Source organism: Chaetodon auriga, chromosome 12 (genome assembly GCF_051107435.1).
Source record: "Chaetodon auriga isolate fChaAug3 chromosome 12, fChaAug3.hap1, whole genome shotgun sequence".
In the NCBI taxonomy this organism is placed as follows: Eukaryota; Metazoa; Chordata; class Actinopteri; order Chaetodontiformes; family Chaetodontidae; genus Chaetodon; species Chaetodon auriga.
In genome coordinates, this window is record NC_135085.1 from 21,371,174 (window position 1) to 21,397,333 (window position 26,160).

At 43.1% G+C, this 26,160-nt stretch overlaps 2 protein-coding genes across 2 annotated transcripts in view; one reads left to right on the plus strand and one right to left on the minus strand.

The window, feature by feature from the left end:
• The window catches only part of pigk (phosphatidylinositol glycan anchor biosynthesis, class K), a 28,798-nt gene extending 15,375 nt beyond the window's left edge, over nucleotides 1–13,423 (plus strand). Inside the window, exons 10-11 of the mRNA XM_076745708.1 lie at nucleotides 1,012–1,087; nucleotides 11,980–13,423. Coding sequence (XP_076601823.1) covers nucleotides 1,012–1,087; nucleotides 11,980–12,096 — 193 coding nt within the window. The 3' untranslated portion in view covers nucleotides 12,097–13,423. The remainder of the gene's footprint in view (nucleotides 1–1,011; nucleotides 1,088–11,979) is intronic.
• A 3,799-nt stretch (nucleotides 13,424–17,222) lies between these two features.
• Nucleotides 17,223–26,160, minus strand: part of st6galnac5a (ST6 (alpha-N-acetyl-neuraminyl-2,3-beta-galactosyl-1,3)-N-acetylgalactosaminide alpha-2,6-sialyltransferase 5a) — a 46,722-nt gene continuing 37,784 nt past the window's right edge. The window contains exon 5 of the mRNA XM_076745688.1: nucleotides 17,223–20,393. Coding sequence (XP_076601803.1) covers nucleotides 20,135–20,393 — 259 coding nt within the window. The 3' untranslated portion in view covers nucleotides 17,223–20,134. The remainder of the gene's footprint in view (nucleotides 20,394–26,160) is intronic.

Consider the following 26,160-nt stretch of genomic DNA (forward strand, 5'->3'; position numbering starts at 1 on the left):
GTTTTGAATGTCTGAGGAAGATTGTTTTAAGCACGTTGCAGTCCACAGAAGCTGCTGGTCCAAGCCTTTTTCTACATGTCAGTGAGCACCAGTATCTGCGCACATATCGGGTGTATTAAATTCTCTCACTTCTCTGCATGCTTTGAGACTGACCCTTTGGTGAGAGCCGTTTTCCATTTTTTTTCTGTGGAGTCAGGTAACTGAGCGCCTCGCTGCACATGCCACAATAAAAGCTGAAGCTGGATTTTAATTTGCATTTATTTAAATTGGCAAAGGGCTGCCAAGACGATGCACCTTCAGAGAAAAGCAGAGGAATCTTTAAAGGATGAGATGCCGTGGAGGGCTGATGTTTGCTGTGTAGCAGCAACAACAAACATCGTCTGTATTTGGTTGTTTACCTGCTCAACAAATATAACAACAGCCCCGTGTGACTCTTGAAGTCGACTCCTTTGCTCCCACTAACTTTCATTGATTGCACTTGGGCTGGTTCGTTTTTTTAAAACCCAAGTGAGTGTCAGAGTGCGTCGTGGGTAGTTCAGGGGGCCTGGGAATTTGAAGCTCTACTAGCTCCTCAGCTTCATTGAAAAGGTGGTGAGTAGGCAGCTGAAAAGATAGATTTTAGGTGTAGCATCACTTGTTTTTTCCGTTTGTCTTAACCTTCAGAGTTTTGTAGTGATCCATTCCGATCACATCCATTAATGTCAGGATGATTTTGACTCTCTTATGGTTCCACAGGATGATTTTTTTTTTCTTTTATCAAGAGGAAAAAATGGGTTCATTAGCACCAGTTTGCACTGCATATCATTGACTCGGCTCTGAAATGTGCTGTCAATCACACACACCTCGGCTACACACTCGCTGCCAACAGAGACACTGGAGTCTGTTCTTCTTCCTGACAGCTTTTCTTCATCGCTGAATAATGGCGTCCCGTGTAACAAAAGCTCTGTTTTCAAAGTTCATTTCACTTAGTTCAGCTAAATGCCAAAGAGCGCCGTTTTGTGTGTCTTTCAGTCCTGTGAATGGAGAGCTGCGAGCAGAGAGGTACTCGTATGTGGACCAGCTGCCGGTGTCTGACATCATCCATCAGGTAAGAGAGCTATACAAAACACCTGGGTGAGCTGGGGACGCTCAGAACACACGAACAAGCCCGTTTTTGTAGATCCAGATGTTTTTAACGTCCATTTCTCTGGTGACAGAACGTCGACTTTGTCGTCTTTTAAGCCTTCGGCGTAGGCAGCCGTTTGTCGGTGCCCCTGTGTTTTTGTCATTCGAAGTGTGTCCGCGCTTGTCCTTTATTTGGACACGGAACAGAAAGTTATGTGCAACATCGACCAGCTGATTCTTTGTGTCGTTTCCATGGCGACAGCTCCAAGTGTGAAATGTAAGTGCGCACTGGTCTCAGTGTGGAGGGGCCACCGTGAAATCCAGCAGAACGGATAGGCAGGATTGTGGCGAGGAATTGTGCATTCACCTCATTCCCAAATGGATTGCGGCTTTCAGTCGGGCCGACCTTCACAAATGAACACCTATTCCTTCTCATTGCACCTTTCCAACGTGTGCGCTGCATTCAGAGCAGACGGTCTCGGGCCCTGGATCGCACTTGTAAGATTTTCCATTATGAGCCTATTAAAAATACTATTTCAATACGTCCCCTTCAACTTGTGCCTCAGAAAAGTAAAGAAGTTGCATTAATCTTTGCCTCAGGCGAGAGCGGACGTTAGTGTTGCTCACATGTTGGAGGTGGGCTGCCTCGGAGAAATCCACACTTTAAGATTCAGAGAGTGGACACATTATCATGACCATCTACAGAGTTTTATCCAATGCAACAGCCCTTCAGTCAGTGCTAAGTCTGTGAAGTTTATGGTAATCCGTTTTGTTGAGAGTGAGTGTGAGAGAAGGGTCATTTCAGCTCTGTTTTAATGGCTGAAGAGGTTAAAGTGGAATCCAAATACGGCTGAAGCTTGAGCAGAAAAGTCGCACTGAAAGCGGTGTATGGGTGGTATTTATTACAGAGCACTTTCTAATGGAGTGCACAGGCGTTTCTGTGATTGTGTCCAGCCCCTGCTTATGTACTCAGAGTACTTATAATGAATTTTGCTTTACCGATCTAGAATACGTGTCAACCAGATGGCAGAATAGTTTGCATATTCTAAATGAAATCAGCCAACATCTGACCTCTACTGTATTCAGCTTAGTTAAAGCTTCTCTAATCAATATTTTCATGGATCCAGTGATGATGTGTGCCATCTTCGCGATGAATTCACAGCCATTTCTGTCCCACCTCTCCAGGTCCTCAGAGTGGATTTGTGTCTTAATGTCTCACAGCTCATTTTCTTGATGTTTTGCTGCACTCTCAGTGCTCTCATCAGCGCTGTTTTCAGCACAAAAAAGCTCTAATAAACCCGCTCTACGCTACCTGCCCAGCACCAAAACAGCAGACTAACAAAGTTATTGACTGGCTGGTGGATCATTTAGCAGCTAAAGAGCCAGATATTCTTCTCAGGAGTTGCTGGAGAGCAAAACAGCAAAAAGGAAAGCGACTTGTATTCACGAAGTGGACAAAACGACGACTCCAGATGAAGGATGTTGGTCTGATTGATGTGCTGAAAGCTTCGCCAATGCAGCTTCTTTAGGATGACACGTCAATAATAGTAAAATCAACTTAAAGTATGTTGGTATCATGCAGAAATGATCAATGTGTGCTTCAGTCTGGAATCTTGGTTCCACGAGGGACAACATATGTGTCGGTCCCTTCCTTTTCTTGTCCTTTTCACTTTGAAATGGACATTTTGCATCGCTGGTGTTTTGGCACCTGCACGTCGTCTGCCCTTCGTTCCACTGCTGTCACGCACACACGCCGCCCTGCACTCCCTGTCTCCCACCCACGTGCCCCCACAAACACCTGGCAGAGATCTGCACTCTACTGAGTGCACTCTTCTGGTTATTGTAGAAATTCTCATGCTGCAGTGCTCGTGCCAGATAAGTATTCAGTTTTTTACTGTTTTAAGCCAATAAAAAGGACCATTTGGATGACTCCCGCTCCAGGTTAGCTGTGCTCCACCAGAGATGTTCTGTCTCTATTCAAGCTGAATGTGTTCCCACTGCACATATCGAGCATCTTGTTTTTCAAGAGGTGAGAAGTTATATCTGTCACTCAGTAACTCTTAGTCGTAGTCATGCTGTCTGAGCTTCATAGGATGTCTTTGTTTTCATGATTTCAACAAAGGCAGACTTTTCAGAATGATGTCGTCTCTCAGGAAAATGTGACAAATGAGCAAATGTTTGTCTCACTTTAAATGCTTAAACGCTGTCAAGTCTGGTAATGTGCCGTTAGAGATGAATTAGGATCAAAGCAGTATTGTGGTGTTTCCAGTACAATGGTCACCACTTCCCAAAGAATAGGTAAAATTATGCCTCGGCTGTTTAGAAAATTGTGAAAGTGCACAAAAAGAGGTCAGTGATTTGTTGAGAATGGATCCGTTTGAAAAGAGTTGCTGACATTTGACTTGACAATGATGTTTGTCTCCTTTATTTAGATGGATGCTTAACTATTGGTGATGATATGAAAGGTCAGATCCAGCAGGACCGAGAGAGTGTTAAAAAAAAAGATTAAAGATAAAAACAGCGGAAAAAGCCTCCGGTCCCGCTGCTGGAAACATCACCAGCTGACATCGACTTTGGTGTTAACAAAAGGGTCACCGTCGCACCGTCCAGAGACATGAAGCCGACCACAGGCCTGAGCTCTGTCAGACGCTTATTGAGTATTGTGATGGGAAGTAGGAGGGGTCTCCACACCCAGCGGCACTCTGGGAAATTGATTGCAGAGGACTGGCTCGCAAACACAGGCCAGTTTTAGATCTACTGCCCGCTGCTCTCATCAGACCGCTGTATAAAGTCTGTCCCTAATTTTCAATACGCAGAAGCAACGGCGCTATTGAAGGCTCACGCACTCGCAGACCATTAAACCTGCCCTGTTTGCTACTTGGCTTCATCTCTTGGCTTGCTCTCTCTTTGTCCCCCCCGTCCCCCCCCCCGTATCTATTCATCTTTATGCATCTTTCTGTTTTTACGTCCACCCCCCTACTCTTTTTAAATGCACCCACACACACAACACACAAACACACTTGTCAACCCGATGACCTCTGCCAGAGATTTCGATTATCGGCTAGCACTCCTGCTGTGCTGAAGATGGGAGTCCTGACAGTCTGAGTCATCTCTCTCCCCCTCACCATAATCCATCTGCACTGCAGCAGAACGGCCGGCGTCCATGAGGCCTATTGACAGCTCTCCTCTTTTTGATTAGCTGTCATATTGCGCGCACAACTCTGCGAGACGTCTTCATGCCGCTGTGGCGGCGCCCTTTGTTGTTCGCTGCTCAGACGCACTCATCTGCAGGCCTGGATGTGATTGAACCTCATAAGATGTCTGGAATATTATACAGTCATATACACATAGTGGTGTGTAGCGGATTTGAGCTGTGCCGCCAACAAAACAAGTCTTCTCACTGTGTTTATCTTCCAAGAAAAAACATTTTTCCGTTTGCCAATAGACCAGGCGACGGCTTGTAAATAGAAAAGTCATCAGTGTGACTGACAGTGGATGTATAAGGCCGTGCTGTATGGCGTCTATGTACAGACTTCCCCTCATTGTGTACATGGATGTGTGTATGGGAGGACTTGATTAATGCCCTGTCACCGTTGGCAGTTGTCTCGCGAGTGGTGACAGGGTGAGTCCCCTCTTCCTGCCACCTTCTCTTCCCAACCTCACACATCTCATCACGATGCCAACGCCTAATCACAATATGTTCAGTTCTGGAAATAACTACAAGGAGCTCCTTTTTTTTCCCACCCTCTTGTGTATTCTGCTTTTTTCTTGCCTCGCTGCTGTGAGTCCTGGTCTCTGGCGTCAAATTGTTATTTGTTCTTTTGCCAGCTTGACGCCACACCGTATGGCTCCAGAGAATTGAAAATGGAAACACTGAAAATTAATGCTTTGCCTCCCTCCCGTCCCTCGCCAAGTCCCCCTTCCCTCGCTCAGCCTGCGACACTGACACGTCTCAAAAGTGGATGTTTTGTGGATTTTGTGGATCACAGGCCAAACCCTCTCAGACAAACTCCTTCATTTAATCAAATATGAGCCGGAACGCGCTTTGCTGCGTCGCTCGTGCTCAATAATTCCAAATAATATCGTCCAGCTTAGCAAAACAGGCTTTACGAGAGAATAATGCACCTGCTGCTTTGGCTGTCCCAGCGCTCGTCCGGGGCTTAAATGTCCAGGCAGTACAGTGTGAGTGTCCCGGCCGTGCACAATGGCTGCTGTTCTGTCACGCAGCTCCGCACGACATGAATTTGCTGCAGTTTTGACCTTGGAGTGCGAGCGTTTGGCAAAGCGTTTCAGACCTCCCTCAACGACCATTAGCATCCTGCGTGGCCATATTAATTAGTTCCAATCAATCAGGTGGGTAGCTGTTAATTGATTTTACTTGTGAATTGAATACACAACACAAAGCGTGTGTAGCTCGAGTCTACGCCGCTGTCCTTGGCGGGAGGATGTGAATATTTCTGTCAGTGAAGGTCAGCGAATCACATCTCTCTCAGCTGTTTCTCTCTGGTTTCTGTGCACAACATTTTTTTTCCTCTGCTTTCTCTTCACTGTGTTTTTTTTTTTAGGGGGGGTTTCCTTTGAGAAATCAAAAACTCTCAAATTTAGACTTTATGTGGTTAATAAATTTAGCCGACAGACAGAAAATGAATTCTGACAACAGATTATCATTTATCAAGTAAAAATTTCAAACATTTGCTGCTTCAAGGATCACAAACGTGAGGATTTGCTGCTTTTCTCCGTTGCTCTACTCCCAGTAAATTGACTATATTTGGGTTTTGGACTCCCGTTCAGACAAAAGAAGCAATTTGAAGACTTCACCTTGGACTATGGAAACTTGCCATGGGAAATTTTCATTATTTTTTATCACATTTTACACTAGAGCTAGAACTATACATGTCCAATATATCAGCTGATATTAGCTTATTACAAATATACGTTTATCAGTGTGTAGATAGGCCATGAATTTCTAAGAAGTACAGAAATGACAAAGATATGTTTGATGACAGTCAGAGTGAGAAGTTCATTTTGTCACTGTGCCGCTCAGTGCGTACGCTTAGTGGCCACTTTATTAGGTACACCTTTAAAATCTAATGCAGCCAAAAGAACAGCTCAGCCACAACATTGAATCTTTACATAGAAACGATTGTTCAGTTTTGACTGACACTGTCAGAGAGGCATTAATTTAAGTGTTTATTACTGAGGTTGTGGTTTGCAGTGATGTTGGTCTGATCATCACTGTGTGGAGAGCTGCTCACATGAGGTGCAGCAGAATATGAGAAACACATTTCAGTGTAAAGCACCACCAACTGCAGCCTCAGTAATATATATAGTTGAATGAACGCATCTCAAAGATTTTTTTAACAAAAGTGCTTTGTTATAAGCTTTGTAGAGGTATAACATGTGGCAGAGCTGTTGCATTGGATTGCACAGATTGGATGGGTGAACATAGGACCAGGCAGTGTATAATGACCTGGTATATAATTTTAAATTAAATTAAAATATAATTTAATGGATCCTTGTCAAAAAATGTGAATTTCCATTCTACAAATGAATGACCAGCTAATTAAAAAAACTGATGAATTATTTGATAGTGATAACAATCATTCTGATAATCAAATGTGTGGTTATCGCCTCTTTTCCCGGCTTTATGCTGCCTCCTCCTCTTCTGCTGCCTCCCTCTCTCCTCCCTCTTGACATACGCTCCTCGATCTGCCGGCTGTGCCGACGTGGCTTCTTGTCACAGTCGATCCATCTCCCTTTGCTCTTCTTTACCCTAGAGACCTGCACTTTCACACACACATATATATACGTGCACACACACATAGAGCCACAGTCACGCACACCTCTGCCCACCATTGTCACAGAGGTCAACTGCCCCCAATGGCCACACGCTCCCAGTCGTCTCTTATGAACATCCCTGACCGGGCTCTGCCTCGTCCTCCAGGTGTTCAACCTTCAGCTCCTCTACTTGTCTTCCTGACAGCCACTTTGTCACCAAAGCTGAGCTGGAAGTGTCTTGATTCAGATTGTGTTATGCAACACAGTAGTGTAGTGAAAGCAGTGAAAAAAGCATTGAATATATGCTTCGGATCACATTTTTGTGCTGTCTGAAATCAGCGGCCGTGTGACGGCGGTGTGAACTGTCAGCTCAGTATTCATCTGATGATGTCAGTGTCTCGATGGGACAGATCACTGTTGTCATGGCTCTGTGTCTGCTTGACCGGAAAACATGGAGGACAGCAACTCAAGCATGCTGGCAAATTTAATTGGGATTTGGGGAGATGCCTCTGTTTCAGCTAAACTGGAACAGACGGGTCAAAATCGACCAGCGTTCGAAACTCAGCTTGTGGTGTCAGCGAAAAATTAACAGCCTGAAAGCCAATCTGCAACCTTGGCTGCAAAACGTGCTTTTTACTGAGCATCACCATGATTTGGGCCATAAATAATTTAGTCAATCATCTCAGGATGGAGGTCTGTTCAAACTCATGTCAGGGATTTTTTTTTTTACACAAAGATACTGTTTGTTGGACTGCTCTGTCGAGGTAGTCCAGTCTAGTTTTAACAAATCTAATGCAAGCTGCTGTCGCACTAATAGAAAGAATATTTAAAGGCATAACTCTTAAAGCCATCCTAAAACCAGGCCATCTCAGAGCCAAAGGGTCATGTTTCAATGGCAACAATCAATTTCACCTGCAGACAAAAAACTGTGTCTGCCATCCCATTCAGTTTGATGGAGGTCCCTCATTCATTTCAACAAGGCCAGTGTGTGAACATGACACAACACTGTAATTAATCCAGCACGGCACTGCAGCATAATCATACATTTGGAGTCATATTTGTGTCCGCCTGGTGAATTTAAGGCCAATGTTCACCCTCTTCTAGCTCTGTTTTTGGTCTCCACCAACTCATGAGGGAAATATCTGGCTGTGGAGCTGCTGAATGCTTCACCACGACCACCAGCTAGTCGCTAACTTCTCTCTCTGAATAAACAATCAAATATACAGTTGGTGAAAACATCCTTGGTGGGGCTGCCTCCTAAACGGCGACGATTCGAATGATCGGTCGAGAAACCTCCTGAACTGATTCGCAGCCGTTGTCAGTTGAATCACCTCCTCCATGATACGCCCACTTCCTGCTCCAGCCTTATTGGACGGTGAGGGTTAGGCAGTGTGTCATGCAGTAAAGTGAGTGCGTTGTGTAGTTTGCGAGAGCGCTGGCAGACCCTTCTTGAACAGTGTGGCTCGTTTCTGTTTGCTGCTCAGACGCTCTCAGCTCTGACGCTGAATGCTGGTGAGAATTCGACTAAAGTCCCTTTGAACACTGCTATAACCGCCTTTACTGCCGTCCCGTGCGATTGACTCTGCGGCTCACAGGGCTGTCAGCAGGATTTTATGACTGAAATATGACCATGATGCACTCTTTTTATTTCTCTGTGCGGAAATCTGATGTTTTCACAACACAGATGATGAATAAAGGCAAAGGCCATGAATAATATATTTCTCTCTCTCTCTCTCTCTCTCTCTCTCTCTCTCTCTCTGTCTATCTATCTATCTATCTATATATATATAAGTAGGTAAAAAAAACACAAGCCACAAGCACAAGACTGAATAAAATCCCTGAGGCGATGCATCAGCGGGGAGTGTCGATTAAGACTTTACCTCTCAAACACTCTGCTCATCTGCTCCATTGGCACTGTGTAGGTGTGGTTTGGTCAGATCTGACTGCTGTGGCCTCGCAGCGTGAGCAAACAGACCCTTGGAGCATGGAAGTGCATGACGTCAGGCTTCTCCAAGCACAGACAAGAGACAAATATGTAAATCTCTCGTGTGAAAGAACAGAAAATGTTCCGACTTTAGCAGAAAATAGCGTCTTCATGTTGGCTTCTGTCATTCATGATAAGAAGATGATTGTGAAGGTAGATTTTCAGGGCCTTTAACTGGAGGCTATTTTTGGACTAAACACCCGCTTTGACTTGTGCTAGTCTGATGTCAGACAGAGGAGGCCAAAATCGGTGTCATCTAAGACGTTTCCTGTAGTTTCTCTCGCTCTCACAACAGACGCTGAAAACATTCCTTTATAGTTTTGTAGAGCTTCATCGTCTCTGCTGCTCGCTGATTGTCTGTTGGAGCTCTTTCCACCACCTAACCTGCAGCTTGGTGTCTGTCAGACAATATCTACTGTAGATATAGTGTCTGTAGGCAAGGTGCCTGTAACTGACTGGAGGATCGGCTCATTTCACAATGTGATTGATATGCCACAGCTCCTCTCCAAGCCTGAGTTTAACTTCACTCTTTTCTTTTCTTCTGCTTCTGTTTCTCGTGTGGTTATTGCTGGCCAATAAAAACTGACTATAAGCGCAAAATACTGGCTAATATCTGCAGTGTGAGAGCACCTTTAAATCAGAAGCTCTTTGTCTTGGACCTCCAGCCGTGACTCTGTCCAACTAAATGCCTGAAGCCCGGAGCTGAAGTGTACTGCAAACGTCTGCTTTAGCATTCTGGATGGCACCGGAGTTCTATTGATTTGACTTGATTGAGCTGTTAAATAAATTTGGAGTCAGGCGTAATCCAATTTTACTGCTGTCCTCAGTCTTTCTACGTTAGAAATTGGGAGCGTCGTCACGTAACCTGCAGTTTGGATTGAAAAGGCAGCCTTGAGAAGACAGCACCCTGCACACAGAGGCAAGAGTACACAGTTCCTGAAATTAACTTTTCGCCTCGCTAACCAAGAACTATTAAACTAATAAGAAATTACAATAATGTTCACTAGCTGAAGTAATTAATATTCATTATTCTAAGAAACATGTAATCATGCCCGTTCTAAATGCTATTTCAGGAATAGAATCAGGTTCAGTGTGTTATTTCAAGACTCACTGTATTATTCAGTGGGTCAAGTTCATCGTCACCTCCTCTCCTGGTGAGATAATGCTGCTTTGTGTAGCAGCTTTCCTTTGATTTGATTGGCTGAGAGTACAGAGGGATCAGCAGCTAGAGAGTTGGAGAAACGGGAAAAAACTGAATATAACTGAGGCGTTCAAATGTCACGGTCTCAGCCAGCGTTCTGGGTATTTTAGCTGCCGAACACACTGGCATTTGGTGCTTAGTGGGTGGTAATTTCAGACACTGCACATATTTAACACACTCTGCAGTGTGTGCCAGTCTTTTATTTGTCCTGCACAGGACTCCACTGTACATATGCCACTTCAGCAGCTCACAACAAAAACAAAATATTAGCCGTCAGATTGAGCTCTGCTGAAGCAATCTGTGCATACGTTGCAAGGCAATTAGGCAGTTTCGCCACTGTAATGCCACCAGTCATCAGGATTATGGTTCAGTGAATTATATTAGTTCTATAAATCCTAAACTTTTCCTCCAGCTTTCTGTTGATGTTCTGAAACAACTGAATTGTGGCAAAGTGTGAAATACTGATGTTGATGGAAAGTAGGTGATGTGGGATGCTGTTGGGTCCGAAAGCTAAATGAGGGCTGTTTCAGTTTGGTATTATAAGCTGCATTAATTAATGTTTGGCCACTATAGGGAAGAAAAACTTAACAAATTGCCCTCTAATCATACAGCCTGTGCTTGCACCAAGTACAAAAAAAAAAAAAAAAATCCTTTTAGCTCTGTTTTGGTACCAACCAACTCCTGTAAAAGTAGCGGGGTCAAGCGTGCGAGATGCTCTGCTATGTCCACCGGCTAGTCATGAACTTTGCCTGCTGTTTGTTTGGCGCTGTGCAGGTAGTGCACAGTGGGATTAGAAGCAGCCTGAAAACCTGTATCGCTCCACAGTTAAATGATAATCCTCAGAGGTATTAACTCTGAATATTGGTGAGTACAGGTTTCATTTGATCCACGTACTGAGTGACGGGTAACTTTGTAACTTGACTTATGGCCGTAGTCAGAGTCTGTGGGTAATAATGACCCTGAACTGCGTTTTCACACCAGCGTTTAATCCTGCAGGACCTGTCAGTCTGCTGTCAGCCCGTCTCCAGCTCCTGCTGCAGAGTGTGTGTGTGTGTGTGTGTGTGTGTGTGTGTGTCAAGCTGATATAGCTGTACTTCAGAGAGAGTAAATGTACAGTCAGTACTGTAGTGGCGCTCAGGCAAGCCAGGGAGACATGGATCTAGCAAGTATTTGTGTAGCAGCTTTACTGTGCTGAATGTCGTCCTAGCGTTGTGTGTACAGTTTGTGACTCAGGCGTGTGTGTGTGTGTGTGTGTGTGTGTGTGTGTGTGTGTGTGTGTGAGTGTGCGTCTGTGTGCCTGCTCATCCTCTTTCTCAAGTCTTGGGGTTTTGGCTTTGGGGGAATGCCTTTTCTGACTGGTGATTTCTTGACTGGATAATGGCAGCTTGTGTAGCGAGGGATAACAGAAATCTCTTAAGTGTGTCCTCACAGCCTATCTATAGCTTTGTCGCCAGCGGAGGAGTTAGGAAGATTTTTTAGAGGTTAAATCTCATCTCTCCGCAGAATATTGCCACCGCATTAGCATATAAATGTGCTCCTTGTGAGATGCATGTTTAATACGGGAGAGATTTAAAAGTATAATCATACACAAAGTGATGATGTGGCAGTGAATGGGACAAACACAAGACAGGGGAGGTGTACTGATGAGCTTTACCACCCGCTTTTTGTGTGAACTTTTGTGTTGTGTGTGTGAGACAGCAGATCGTCTACATAAAGTGTGTGAGGAGATAAAGTGAGTGTATATGCCCGCCTGCCTGTGTGAATGACAGAACAATCAGCGGTGGCCTCAACAGGAGAAATACACACACTATTACTAACCTACAATCCCCCTGCCTCCCACCATCCCACCCCCGCTCTCCTCTGCCATCCCCACCTTACCTTACCTCACCCCCCCCCCCCCTTCTTTGCTCAGAAACCAAAGCAGAAAGACTGGCATCCTCCTGATGGCTTCATCCTGGGCCTGTGGACTCTAATCCTCCTGGTGTTTTTCAAGACGTACGGCGTGAAGCACCTCAAACACATCTTCTGAGGCCTCAGCATTTACGCCGCTGGATATCTGAGGACACGAAGCTGCAGATCGGGAGCTTTTACTGAGGGGATATTACAGGAAAGGTGCAGTTTGTGACAGGCTTATTTCCCTGGAAATGGAAAGGAGATGTTCGGCGCCACAACTGCTTGGCCAGAAACTGTGATGCAATTGGTGCCTTTTTTTTTTTTTTTTTTTGGATGATCGCTCTCTGCAGATGAAATGTGAACGAGTGTGTTACCTCAGATGTGATGTGAGAAGAGACAAATACTTGAGAGTCATGCATCAGATAAGCAAAGCCCCAACTCTGCACGGCCGTTTTTAACAGTTTTATGTCATTTTTCACAAGGACATCAACTTACATTTGTTTCTTTTCGTGTCCAAAGTTCTGTTTTGTTCAGCCATTCCATAGTTTTCGCCGATTTGGTTAAAAATGCACCGAATTGCGTCAGCAGATAAAACTTTAATTTATTTTCGGGAGCGTGCTGCTGCATATTTCAGCAGCAGCCCTTTTTTTTGTTTAAGTGCTACTCAGGAACGTCTGCCCGGTCACAAAAAGAAGATGTGGGACGAGGGCAGGCTGATTGGCTGTGAGTGGGCTGTGGAGAGATTACTATTTAATGTCTCCCTTGTCCATATACATTACACCCCTTGACCGTCATATCATGCTTGTGAAGGATAACAATTGCACGTAATCCCATCTCGCATGATGGACCCATCCACTCTCCCATTCACCAAATTGCCCTCCCTGTGGAAACATCCATTAGCTCTGCAGCCGTGTAGTCCGCTGATTGTATTCTGGGTGATGGACAGCTATTTCCCCGGCCATTCCACGTCTTGCACTACAGCGGGGATAAGTGAGTGATAACCTAGTAAGCCGCCGGCCGTCCCACATGAATCTCCTCTGTGCTGGGAAGTGTTTTCCTCCCTTTTTCTGAACCTTTCTCTCCACGTGTAACGCTCTGCATTAGGCTCATTGTTGGGGGAGTGACTGATGCTCAAAGCATATGGATTGAACCTGCGGTAGTTTATCTTTCCTCCTTGGCGCGAGGACCCGCCCATCGGGTGCCTGCTGCCACTCTCCCTCGCGGGTGAAGTGGAAAATAGATGGACTTGGAAATTGAACCATATGTATTGGAAGGCAGCTGCTGCGTCAGCCACCAAGTACCTTTTCTTATATATTATTTATGCAAGGCTTATTTCTCCTTCCTTTCCCCCCCGCTCTCCTCTTCCTCGTATATCTTATTCCCCTTTCACAGAGCAAGCTCATTTTATTTCCTCAATTGTTCGGATTTTGATGCCCTGAATAAAGATGAAACACTGGATCAAAGGGATATATTTGCGTCTTTAACTGACTGTTTTATTAAATAGAGTTTCCGTAATTACTCCGTAATACTGTTTCAAGACACAAATCTCCTTTTACTGTTACAGGCCCTTGAAGATACGCCTGGCAGAGCTCAGTCTAAGCTTATTTTATACCACAAAGACATCCTTGAAATCGGTGCTGCATGAGTTGACTTACACACCTGCTCTGTTGTTTTTCTTACTGGAAACATTTCAAACAACCCAGGGAGGTTTTTAAATGTTGTTTTCTGTCTGTTCCAGTCTTGTATTTCAAAAGACGGAGCAGCCGTTGGATCCCAGCCTCCATATACAATTGGTGTATACCAGGCTGGCAGCAGATACAATAAAAATTAAAGCCACACGATCTCAGATGGATTTGTTTGTTCTTAAACCCACTTCAAAATTGACTCCATCTCCTCTGTGCCTGTCGCTCCTACTTCAGCGCTCGCAGATGGAATTGGAAATGCTCAGCCTTTCAGCGTGGTGATGTAGGCTACTCCATCGTCTCTGTCACTATGGTTTCCCTATGCTAATAAAGATCAGTGTCTGTCTTCCTTCACGCCTGACTTGGTGGGGAGAAACCAGTGACAGGACAATATTAGAGCAGCCATCTCCGAAGAGGCAGAGAGATTTGGGGCTGAAGAGTCAGGCAGGATGCTCTGAATATGTCACACAGGTTGTTCAAACCTGGAGCGGCGTCGGGATTCAGCAGCGAGCGCGCGCACATACGCTCGCTGTCTTTAGAAGTGGAACGACGGCAGCGTTAGCCCCATGTGGCAGCCTGCTAAATTCAATGATTTATGCACAAACAAACACAAGCACACACATGCTGTTTTGGAGACAGTGTGTGTGTGTGTGCACGCATGCCTGGCAGGTTGTCCAATTTCCATGGAAACTCTGCGTTTCCCACCGCTTGCCTGTCAGTGAGCCTTTGTAATGTCAATCATTCCCAGGAATGATAATAGTAATTTTAGCAGTCACAGATTTTCATTCTCATCTGCAACAATAGCTTTCGCATAAATCACGCTCAGTGGCGCTCACTTACTGTGTTTTTAAATTTTAAATGCATTTTTTTCCCCCCTTAAATTTTTGCACCAGAAAACAAAAATAAGGAAGAGGAGTGAAAGTGTAACAGTGTGATGATGGCCGCTCAGACAGAAAGCTCTGTAATAAGTATGAACAGCTTTCTCTCCCTTGTCCAGATTGCGTTGTTTGAAATTCATGCATTTATGCAAAGTCGATTTTACACCAAGTATAAACTAAGAAAGCAAAGAGAATTCAAATGAAGGACTGCAGATAGAAACATTTTTTGGCCGTGGAGACAACAGATTGTTTCCTCTACTGCTGCTTCCAAGGTCAGGAATGAACTCTCAGTCCATATTTTCAGTTTTATACTTTTATTTTGAGTGTCCACTCTAACAGGTTTACATGCTTTAATGTTGTTGTTGCAGCACCACTACTCTGATGTAGCTCCAGTCCCCTTTAAAGCTGATGCTAGCTGAACTAGCGCTGCAGTATAAACACATAAAAACCAGCATGAAAAAACAGTTACTGGATTCAAACCTACTTATTATTTAGTTTGCTTCAAATGATGAGCTTAATGAGCTTAACGTTCAGTTTCTCTTGATTGTCCCTCAATGTTCCAAAGTAGTCCGACATCGCCCCCAGGCTGTGGGAGTAGCCACATTAGCTAACGCTAGCTGAGATAACACTGCAGTAGACCTGTGCGCCAGCGGTAGACTGGTTAATTTGGGCCAATATCTGGCATTTGGAGATAATCTGCTCTGTGCAGAATTTCTGCACAAAATTTACTGTATTGTAAATGTGGTGACTTACAGAGCAGTGACCTTTGAAACTTCATACACCTATCAGCACCTGTTATCAGACTAACAAAATGACATAGGTCAACTCAACTGTCTGCATGACAACCAACCTCCAGCTGTTGAAGACTGAGATCTGACTGAAAACTCCAGACACAGCAAGCAAGTGGACCTTGACCTAAGATTTCCTTTTCTTTTCTTTTTTTCCCCATTGCCTAATTTATATGTAGACAATTGAATTGTGTATCATGTAGAGCTAACACAATTAATCATTTATCATTTATTTACGGAATTTTTTTCCATTTTGCTAACGGGTTACGTCAAGTTAGTATCAAGCAAACATTCAAATGCCAATTAAAAGCAGAATGAGTTGGATTTGTTGGTCCTGGCATCACACCATGCACGCTGTAATTGGCTGGGGGCTACACACCCACTGCCCAAAGGTTGATGCCCAGAAACAAACTACAGAAACTACAGAATTACAGGCTGAGGGCAGGGTCTCTGCAGATAAATGCATTACCACACACTTCTAGTGGGACTTAAGTGATGATTGAGAAAAAAATTGTACTCATTCTGCTTTCAAATATTGTGCATTTCAATGTTTTATGTGAATGTAAATTGACTAACTTTGGATTTTAGACTGTTAATCTAACAAAACAACATATTTCAAGACCTCACCTTGGCCTGTGGGAAATTTTGAGTTGAATTGAATTTTTTCTCTATTAAGTCTTAAAATTCAGCAAATTCAGTTTCCTTCCTTCTAAGGCCTTTGAAGCTATTAAAAACTCTTAGTCTTAAATATTTTCTCTTGACCCGCAGGCAGCAGCTTTATTTCTAAAATGTTTTTGTATTAAGAGATGTTTACACCAGTAAACTCAGTGGGGTTGTTGTGACTGCAGGAGGCTGTTCAGTCCTTTTTGGGGGAGTTTAGTCAGAGCCATCAGACCTGGAGCAAACACTTTCACTTCTGCAGGGAGGAAATTCATCTCATCATAATGGGCAAGTTTCAATTTTAGCATAGACTCCAATGAACTTAACTAATCACTTTTAATTGGTTAATCCATCAGTCCATTTGTTGCTGCTCATCTGGGCCCAGGTCGTCTGGATTTAATTAATTACATCATCAGCAATTATAGTCATAGACTGCTGGGAAGTACTGAAAAAATGTGATGGAAGTAATTCTGAACCATTTCCATCATACATTCATACTCCATTTAATACCGCTCATTGTATGTGATATTAAAAAGTCTGAAATTAAACTTGGTGCAGAAACCCTGTTTACAGACCAAACAATTTACAGATTAATTTAAAAAAAACCCCAAAAAACTGACAATGTATGATGAAAATAATTGTTCATTTCAACCCTGGTATTGTGATAACTGTTCTGTATGTTAGACGTGGACAAAGAGAAAAGCATTGTTGTTTTTCAGCCATATTCATGGTTTTTAGTTTACTTTCTAATGAGCCATCAATCATCATAAATGCATTTTAAATACATTTTTATTGAACTCCACTGTCTAATAATTGAAACGTTCACGACACACAGCTGAATACTGTCTCTTCATCATCTCTAGTAATGTTACCTTGATCTGTGTGCTTTGCCTTCAGGTGATGTGACAGGACTAATTTTACAAAGTAATGTTCCAGCGCTCAGTTATGAATACGGTCAAGGATGTGTTTGTTGCTCTGGGGAGTTATGGCCTTGTAGCTCTGCCTGTCTTTCATTATTATTTCAGAATGACACATCCTGATGTCACAACCAGACAGTGAGAGAGAGGAGAGGTAAAAATGGCAGCTGTTGTCAGCGGAGGGTGAAGGTGAGTCACTGGCCTCCCATCCTCCACGAAGCCTCCATGTTCCATCTGCATTTCTGGGGGCTACTACGCGCAAATTCAGAGATAATATGCTAATTTTATTTCTCACATTTTGTCACCGTTACATACAGAAACCGCTGAATGCAGGACTACTGATAAAAAGTATTTTATTGGGTGGAATGATACACTTCCATTATGTGCAAAAAGAGAGGGAACAACACATCAACATCAATGCTGAAATGATTAGTCAATTAGCTGATCAACAGAAAATTCATTTGCAACAGCTGATAACTGATTCATCATTTAAAAGGAATAGTTTGCCATTTCTGGAAATGAGTTAGATGTGATAACTGTCTGTGTAGTAAACATGTAGCTGGAGTTGGCAGCCGGAAACAGAATCTTTAAAGGTACAGTGTGTAGCTATTAGTGTCACTAGCTAGTTAGCTATGTTAACGTTAACTATGGCGGGCTTTACTATCGGACTGTCACCTCTTAAGGTACAAAGTTTTGTTTTGAGACAGGATAGGCTTGCTGCTTAGCATGCTAACTCCAGTGGATATCTCTGCAACACAATACACAGACATCTTCTTTTTTTTTTTGTTTAAACTAAAATTCTGGCCTTATCTTACACACTGCACCTTTGAAGCTCACCACTGCTTGATGCATTTTATGTTATCTGTAAAAGAACTAGAGTAAATGTGAAAACATGTTATGGGGGGTTATGTGCCGGAATATTTCTTGGCTGGATCAGGAGCTTCCTCAAATCAAGAAATAGTCTAGCACATAAGATTTGTTTCGGTTTTTACTTAATGCTAAGCTATGCTAACAAAGTGCAGCTACATTTTTACCATGCCGACATGAGATGCATAGAAATCCTGTCATCTAATAATAAATCTTTTTATAATCTTTTTCCACATTTTCTGTCTATTTTCCCATTTATGCTCTTGATTTGCACTACTGGCTTTTTTATTCTTTTATACTATGTCTATTGTTAAGCACCAAAACAGCACAGCAAATTCCTTGTACATTAAAAACTACTTGGCAATAAATCTGATTCAGATTCTCTGCAAGGAAGGGAATAATCTTATTTCCAAAAATGCCAAACTATTCCTTTTAATTATTTATGAAGAAAACATTTCAAATTTCAACATTTCACCCCGTCAAATGTGAGGATTCGCTGCTTTCCTCCGCTTTATATCACTGCAAATTGAATACCTTTAGGTTTTGGACTGTTGTTTTTACAAAACAAGCAATCTGGAAATGTCACCTTGGGCGCTGGGAAGCTGTGACTGGCATTTTTCACTATTTTCTGACATTTTGAAAGACCAAACAATTCATCAAACGAAAACAGTCGGCAGTTGCAGCCCTAAACAACACACAATGATTCAGTTAATTAGGCGAAAAACTAAAATATTCGAGTGCTTATCACTTTGCTCTGACAGACCGCCGTGCACAGCCAGTCGCAGACGAGTCAACGTCTCTACAAACAACCACATCTTGGTTTTTGCTTCAGTCAAAGTCAGCAGCAGGACTCCGAGCCGGGCGACGTACAGAACTGTAGCACCTCTCCCGCAGCCGTTCGTGATGCATGAAAAGGAATCGGCTCATCTCCGCCAAGGAAACATGATGTGAAACACATTCTGGCGTTGTGAGCACCTATGTATCTGACCCACACCATCTCTCTTCTCATTACTCACATTACAGAGATGAGGGCAAAATCAATAGGGACTGAGCACCAGGATGTATCATTAAGATAACCACACGTCTCACCACCACTCCAGACTGACGACCTGATTCTTATTCATGGAGGAGAGAAGAGGGGAAAATAGAAGATCTCGGAAAGAGGAAGGGGGAGTCTACAAGTAGAATATAGTCCATCAAACGAGAGGAGAGTGCACATAAAACACAATCGGGAGCGAGAGAGGAGAAGAGTGACAGATCACATACTCATCAGTTTAACAAAAAACGGTGTAATTCTCCTGCGAGGCGATTCGGGCTCACGGAGGCAACAGCAGATGAATATAGTAGGACGGATGCCGCCGCTGCATCCCTGCGCTCGATCTTAATCTCCCGCTTGTCTTGTGTGACACAGCTGTGCATTTACATGGAAATCCAGCTTGTAGCTATATAAATCGCGCTATTAACTAGTGACAGGAGCCAACAAAGCCTTATGATACATACGTAGGGGGCAGAGGAGGCGCACACACACGAGACAAAAGCTCCAGGTTAATGGTACACACTTGTCCTTCAGCCAGCGAGTTTGACTTGGTGATACTTCAGTGCGTTTACAATGCGCACATCTGAAAGGCAGCATAAATGAAAGTCAGGAAAGTGAATACTGCTCTGAAAGCGTTTGTTTCATGGCACAGGGGTCAAACGAATCTCAACCAGCTTGACCTCCTCAACATCTGAAAACCGCAGAATATAAAATCTGAACAGTGATAATTCATACTTTCACACGGCCATATTTAACTCAAGCTACAGCGGGTTTTTTTCATTAGTATTCAGTGTACACGGTCCATTGTCAGGTTTCGGGTATTGTAATGGTATTTTTCTTTCAGCGACGTGTAAGCAGTGAATCCTGCATGGATCCGTCATCCAACAGAGGCTTTGTGAAGAGCCTGAACTCAAGTTTGTATCCTCTGTGATCCCTCTGGTAAACATATGTACACACACTCTCACACACACGTATGCACAAAGACGAGGAGGATCCACAGTAAGACTGCATGCATGCATTGAGAGTGGAGTGTGTCATGATGTTGCCTCCTTGTATAACTCTCATTTTACAAGGTTTTCAAAAACAGATGTACAACTGTGAACTGGTTCACCTCTGTAAACAAAACCCACTGCTGGAGCTGCAGTGCTGGAGCTGCAGTGGTGGAGCTGGAGAGACGTTCATAACAAATGTCCAGCAGCAGGATCAACAGGATCATCTGTGGTAACTATTTTCTTTCCTACTTCATGTTTTAACCTTTTTGTTCAGGGTCCAAAGCCCTCAATGCAAATAGTCCCCACCGCACTTCTGAAGCGGATCTCAAACATTTTCTGCACCCCCGACACCCGTCACGTCTTCTGGGGTAACAGGGGCGTCGCCGTGACCGTCCCCTCCAGCGTCCGGTTGGCTGGGAGCGGCGGGGGGCTCCAGTCCGGCTGGTAGAAGTGGATGTCAAAAGTCCGAGCCCAGTTGGCGAAGACCCGCTTCTCCGTGATGAAGCGGTGGTGGCTGCCCCGCCGCCCGCGCTCGTGAGAAATGTACATGGCGCACTCATCTGGACCGCGGGGCTCGTAGTAGTGGTAGGGGACAGAGTTGTGCTGAGGCTCCCTGCAGTGGTGACAGAGGAGAGACGGCTGACATTTAGAAAACGCTTTAATGAGTCACTTGAGTTTCATGTGACACCACAGAGACTTTTTCATTTCGTGGTGAAGGAGGGGGCTTGATCTGTGTTTGGAGGCCCTACGCAGCCAAATTTAGCTGGTTTTAATCATGTTTAAATGCCACCTGCAGCTCAACACAAAAAGCCAAATAAAGAAACAAAAAGCTCCGTTCTGTTTGAGCTTGAACAATAAAAGCTCTAAAAATGGAGTTCCAGCAGGAATCAAGGCACGTTATCATCACATGTTCCACACAGCACATCCTCCAATCACGTATGTCCTCTCTTTCACAGTAAAGGTAGTCCATGAAAACACCTGCTCCTCATTCGGTCTGCATGCACCAACACTGAGCTCTGAATCACAAATGTAACTTCCTCCACCTCCCAGCCTCCTCCTGTATTAACATTTGGTTTTCTTTTATTCTGAAACCTACACATAATCTACTTTTCCACTTATTCACTAAAAAAAAAAACAAAAAAAAAAACACCCAAACAAAAGCACAATGCTTTGTAAAACACTGACATGCAGGAACACAAAAAAACGACTCAATATAAAACAAACAAAAGGTTATGGGTGCAACTGAAACATGACGCAGGATACGAACACTTACAAGTTACAGGCAAGCTCTGATCATGTAACAACAGCCGCTCCATGACAGGACAACACAGACTCCTTCGTCTTACGTGAACTGTGTTGGGCTACATTACTGACTGAAAGCTGACATGCAGATTTAATTAGACACCGTGTTACATTTTATACAAACTGTGCTAAAATACTGAGCACGCTCACTCGTCTCTCCTCTTTCCATTTGATTTAATTAGAATGTTTTTACACCTGTTTCTAAAAACGAAGGTTTACATTTATGGAGGTCAACTGTTTCGTATTTTAGCCCCCACACACTCAGTACCGTAAAAGTGCCGTAATCACTGAATTTGCCCAGTTTAAACACCTTCCTGTAATACGTGTTCATGTTTAGTACATTATACGTTCTATATTGATAAAACACTGAGCATCAATCCTTCATCATATTGTCCTGTTTTAGTCTGCCGCACACTCTTTATATACGCTGCACTTGTTGACTCTGCTGCTATTCACCACACCATCGTCACTCTTGCCTTGTGATTTAGGCTTTATTCGCTCTTGTATAGTTTCCTTTTTTTCCATCTAGTCTTGTTTTTGTTGCATCTACCTCTAATTGTTTAGCTTCTACTTTTTTTTTTTTTTATCTGTATTCATTTCTGTCCTTGTGCTGCTGCAACAACTAAATTTCCCCTCTGGTAATCAATAAAGGCTTATCTTATCGTTACAGGAGCGTAGAACACTGAAACTGAAGCAGAATGAAGCCTTCCAGGCTAAATATATGAAAACCTGAATTGCACTCCTAAGTAAAACCACTCATTTCACAACATTTTGGAACCTGACTGCAGGAATTTGTTCACATTAAGCCACAAGAGCATTCCTGCAATTAGCGCATTAGTCCAGCACTGATGTTGGGGCGATGAGGCTCACAGTCAGCGTTCCAGTTCATCCCCAAAGTGTTGAATGAGGCTGAGCTTAGAGCTCTGTGAAGGCCAGTCTCGCCTTCACAGCACGCAGAGAAAACCATTTCTTTATGGACCCGCCTGTCTACACCATCTCCTGTCTAAAACATCACTGTAGGTTTCTCATGGATGTGTCCACATACTTTTGGCCACATGGTGCGTTTCTCAGATCAGGAAAGGCGACTCCGCTGATTCTGCTAATGACTCTGACAGCTTCATTTGCCTTCCATAAAGAACTCCTGGTTTTTCATTTGAATTATTGAGCGTGATGATAAAAATAGACCTCTTGTACTTGTATTTTAAACAATTTATGTCCTTGAATTGGTTAATGTTAAATCAGTTCAACAATTCAGACTTCCACACACACACACACACACACACACACACACACACACACACACACACACACACACACACACACACACACACTAGACCCAGATCTGTCCGTCATAGGTAACACTTCCCCAGTCAAGATGTCCGTGGAGTCATTTATCTTCATGCATTAATCATCATACACTTATATACTTAAATTGTCCTACATCTGTGCGTGTTTCCACGTGTCTTTCCAAGTACGACCCTGCAGCCAGCTCTGGGCGCGTGGCCAGTCCACAGACATACCTCAGGACTTGGATCGTATATATTTTGGGCTGCATTAAGTCCTCGACATTATCTTGTCGCAAAAACAAATTAATCCAGCTATCAAGAGAATAATATTTATGTTCGCCTCTCTCAACAAGCTTCAGTCGCAAGTGAATAAATGAGAGTGAATCAAAGCAAAGTGGGATATTTTTGACTCAGGACAAGCTGTGTTCTCTCATATGCATGGTTTTCTTTCAATTACAGACACTTGTCCTGTTAATTTATGCAATTCTGCAGAGACTTCAAGTCGTATTTTCTGGAAGATTTGGGGAACGCTGAGTCTCTGCCGCTTTTGAAATGACTGCCTCGAGATATTCCTTTGATTCTTTGGCTCAATGTAAAGCTCAACAGACTTGGATTTGGTGAAACTTCTGGTAACACTGAAAACGTTCAGTGGTCTTTAGTCCATAGCAAGTAAAGCGATGTCATGAAAGTCTGATGGGGATAGTTTCATATCACCGCTGTGTCCCAGCATGTCCAAAACCCTTGTTATTCTTTAAAGAATACTTTACAAAGCAGCAGCTTAAGCACATGGAAAACAATTCAGGCCGTGAATTTAAAAAATGGAAAAAAGAGGAACGCATTAAAAACATGTTTCTAATAATATAACCATTGATGCATCATTTCTATTTACTGGTTATTTATTAATGCTTTGGCTTTAGAAATGTCTACGCTTCATGTCCAGTAAACATGTTTGACATGACGTTACAGAAACTTGGATCACATCCAGTAAAATCTACAGACTTCACTTGTTATTAGAACAAAAAGGACTGCCGAGTATCAGCTTAAGCCTACCGTTTGTTTAAAGAATTGAACCAGCATTCCCTCTTCATTATCACCAAGACCGAATTCGAGCCCAAAGCCAAAATAAAAAAATAATTCCGTAATCAATCAGAACCAGGAACAAAGCTACACTGAACATTTTACAGTTTGTTCTTTTTATTGGGAACTCTAATAAGATTTGTTCCTTGTCCAATAAAATCCCCCAATTAAAGAGTTGGCTGAGATGGATGAGACGTGAGCTGTAATTCAAACCATTAAACTCTGCTAATGAGGCTGGAATAGAAGCTTGCTAGAAGCAAGATTGAGTCAGAATCGGCTTCGTATCCCATAGTTCTTTGCATTTCTTTGGTGTTGCGCTGCCTTATTGGAGTGTTTTCATTAAAAAGGAGGAAAAACCTCAGCACTGCCATCAACCTAGAAAATGTGGATTCCTAAAGTGAAGATAAAGGGAGATAATTCTTGAACGCAGCCAAAAATGTTCCCATTCTGCGGTCAAGTTAACGGCTATAAATATGCAGCGTCCGGTTACCCTTTCAAAATAAAGCTTGCTGAGAGGCATTTCAGGTGACGCTCGCAGTTTGCTTAGGTTAAGTAAAAGATCATGATTTGGGTTATAAAACAAGTGTGCCAGTTCCGTAAATTGTTGCGTCTGTATGTGACATTACGTACATACATTAAGTAAGTTACATAAGCTAAAAAAAGCTCCATGATTGGTTGAGACGAATCTGTCTCTTAGGCTAAGAAACAGAACACTTGGTCTGTAACATGAAACACTAGTGACTAAATAAGCAGCCTTTTCAATATTAATAATAATAATCAAAAGAACATTTTTAGGTTAATTTTTAAAGATTTAACATAATCTGGCTCATCAGGCTTTGGTGGATTGAGGTCAGCAAATCAGACCAAACAACTTAGCAACTGTCATCAGACTGATTCAAATGTTCATGAATCCTGATTAGTGCATAGGTACGTGACATCACCTTTCTCCTCACTGAGCACCATTTCAAAAAGAGAAAGAAAACACAGAAAACTCATCAAAGTCAACTAACTTAAGCTGCCCTGACCTTGGCAGGATGTGTTCCATTCATGGAGGATTCCATCACTCAAAATAAGAAGCTAACGGAGAAAATGTTTCCTCGGCCTTTAAAAACGTTGTATTAACTCTGGAATGCACTGCCACAAAGCTGAAAACAAGGCTCTTTTCTCTTTGCTCATGAAAAGTTTTCATTTGAGTTGCATGGTTTGCACAGGACATGGAGATTTTAGTTCATTAGCTAATTAACATTAGCTACGGTTTATTAGCAACTACCACACCAAAGGGGGAAACAAACCTCCACCTGTGCAGCCTCTGTTTCACCTGAGTAAGATGTTGTGTGATGGAGTTCAAGGTCTTTAGATATTTTATATTACATTACAGTCTGATAGTTAGAGGCAGATGTGGGGAGAGAGGGGGCTGTATGACATATAACAAAGGCCCATGACTAGAACTGAATCGGTACTGTTGTGGCTATGTGGCGCGTGCATTAGGTGCTCTGAAGTTGACCTTTAAAGTAGAATATGCCCGTAACACAGTAACTTAAAATAAGAAATTACAGTCAGTTGAAGGTGAAACAGAATGGGGTCTCCATCTAGTTTGTATTAGCATTGGAGTGGATGGGTTAACCTGACCAGAAAGAAAATAAAATAAAAATTTGAAAGAGCCATCGCTCCAGTAAAACGCAGCCTGCCTTTGTGCCACACATGTGCAGTTATCCCTCAAGTAAGTACACCTCTTTCACAAAAGCTCCGTTCCAGTTCATGGGCTGGATCTTCAGAAGTCTACATTTCCATACTGAATAATCCAGAGGCTGAACAAAGCCCGTCTTATCTCAAATTCATCTCACTTCTTTTGTCTGAATTTGGGGGAATACAACTACTGAATTCTTTAATGTTGTTTCTGGTGTCTGCTGAGAATGGAGTGAAAAATGGGCTGTGGAGATGCTGTACAGTATGACAAACAAAACAACACGGCCAACAAAAAAGGTGGACAAAGGCAGGGAAACAAAGGGATGGCTGTTTGACTGCGGCTGGTTTAAAGGACCAGTGTGAAGGATTGCAGATCACAACCACCTCGATAGCCCTCTGCTCAGGAGAACATATGGTGACAGCAAAACTTGCAAAAAGCACTCTCTGAAGCCAGTGTTTGGTCTGTGTGTTCTGGGCTACTGTAGAAGCATGGCGGGCTACATGAAAGAGGCCCTACTGCCTCTGCAGATATAAAAAGCTCGTTCTGAGGTAACAAAAACACAATGATTTTTTTTTTTGCTTTAGGTGATTTTACACTCATGAAAACATTACTATGAATATTACTTTCCATGTCTGCCAATAGATCGAATAGAATCCAACACACTGGACCTTTAAGTGGTGTAACAGGGATTCAGACCGGGTGAGATGAATCTCCCTGATAACCCGACGCCATCTTCCAGGCGCCTGCAAGAAAGAGGCTAAAAGGGGGCACGTGTCTGCCGATACAGATCTTAAACAAAGCTGGTTTCTTCTAAAACCTCCTGTATGTGTCATATGTCACTGCTTTTGCATCGTTAACACACTCTGACCCACTGTGAAATGCTTTTGGTGGCCAGAAAAAGGAGCAGAGTGAGACATCTCACGCTCATGCACAAAAATCTACAAACCTGACGTTTAAATATTTGCCGCTTTACCGACTTATTTTTTAATTATATGCAGGCAACTTAGCATTCCCAAAACATCTCCCGC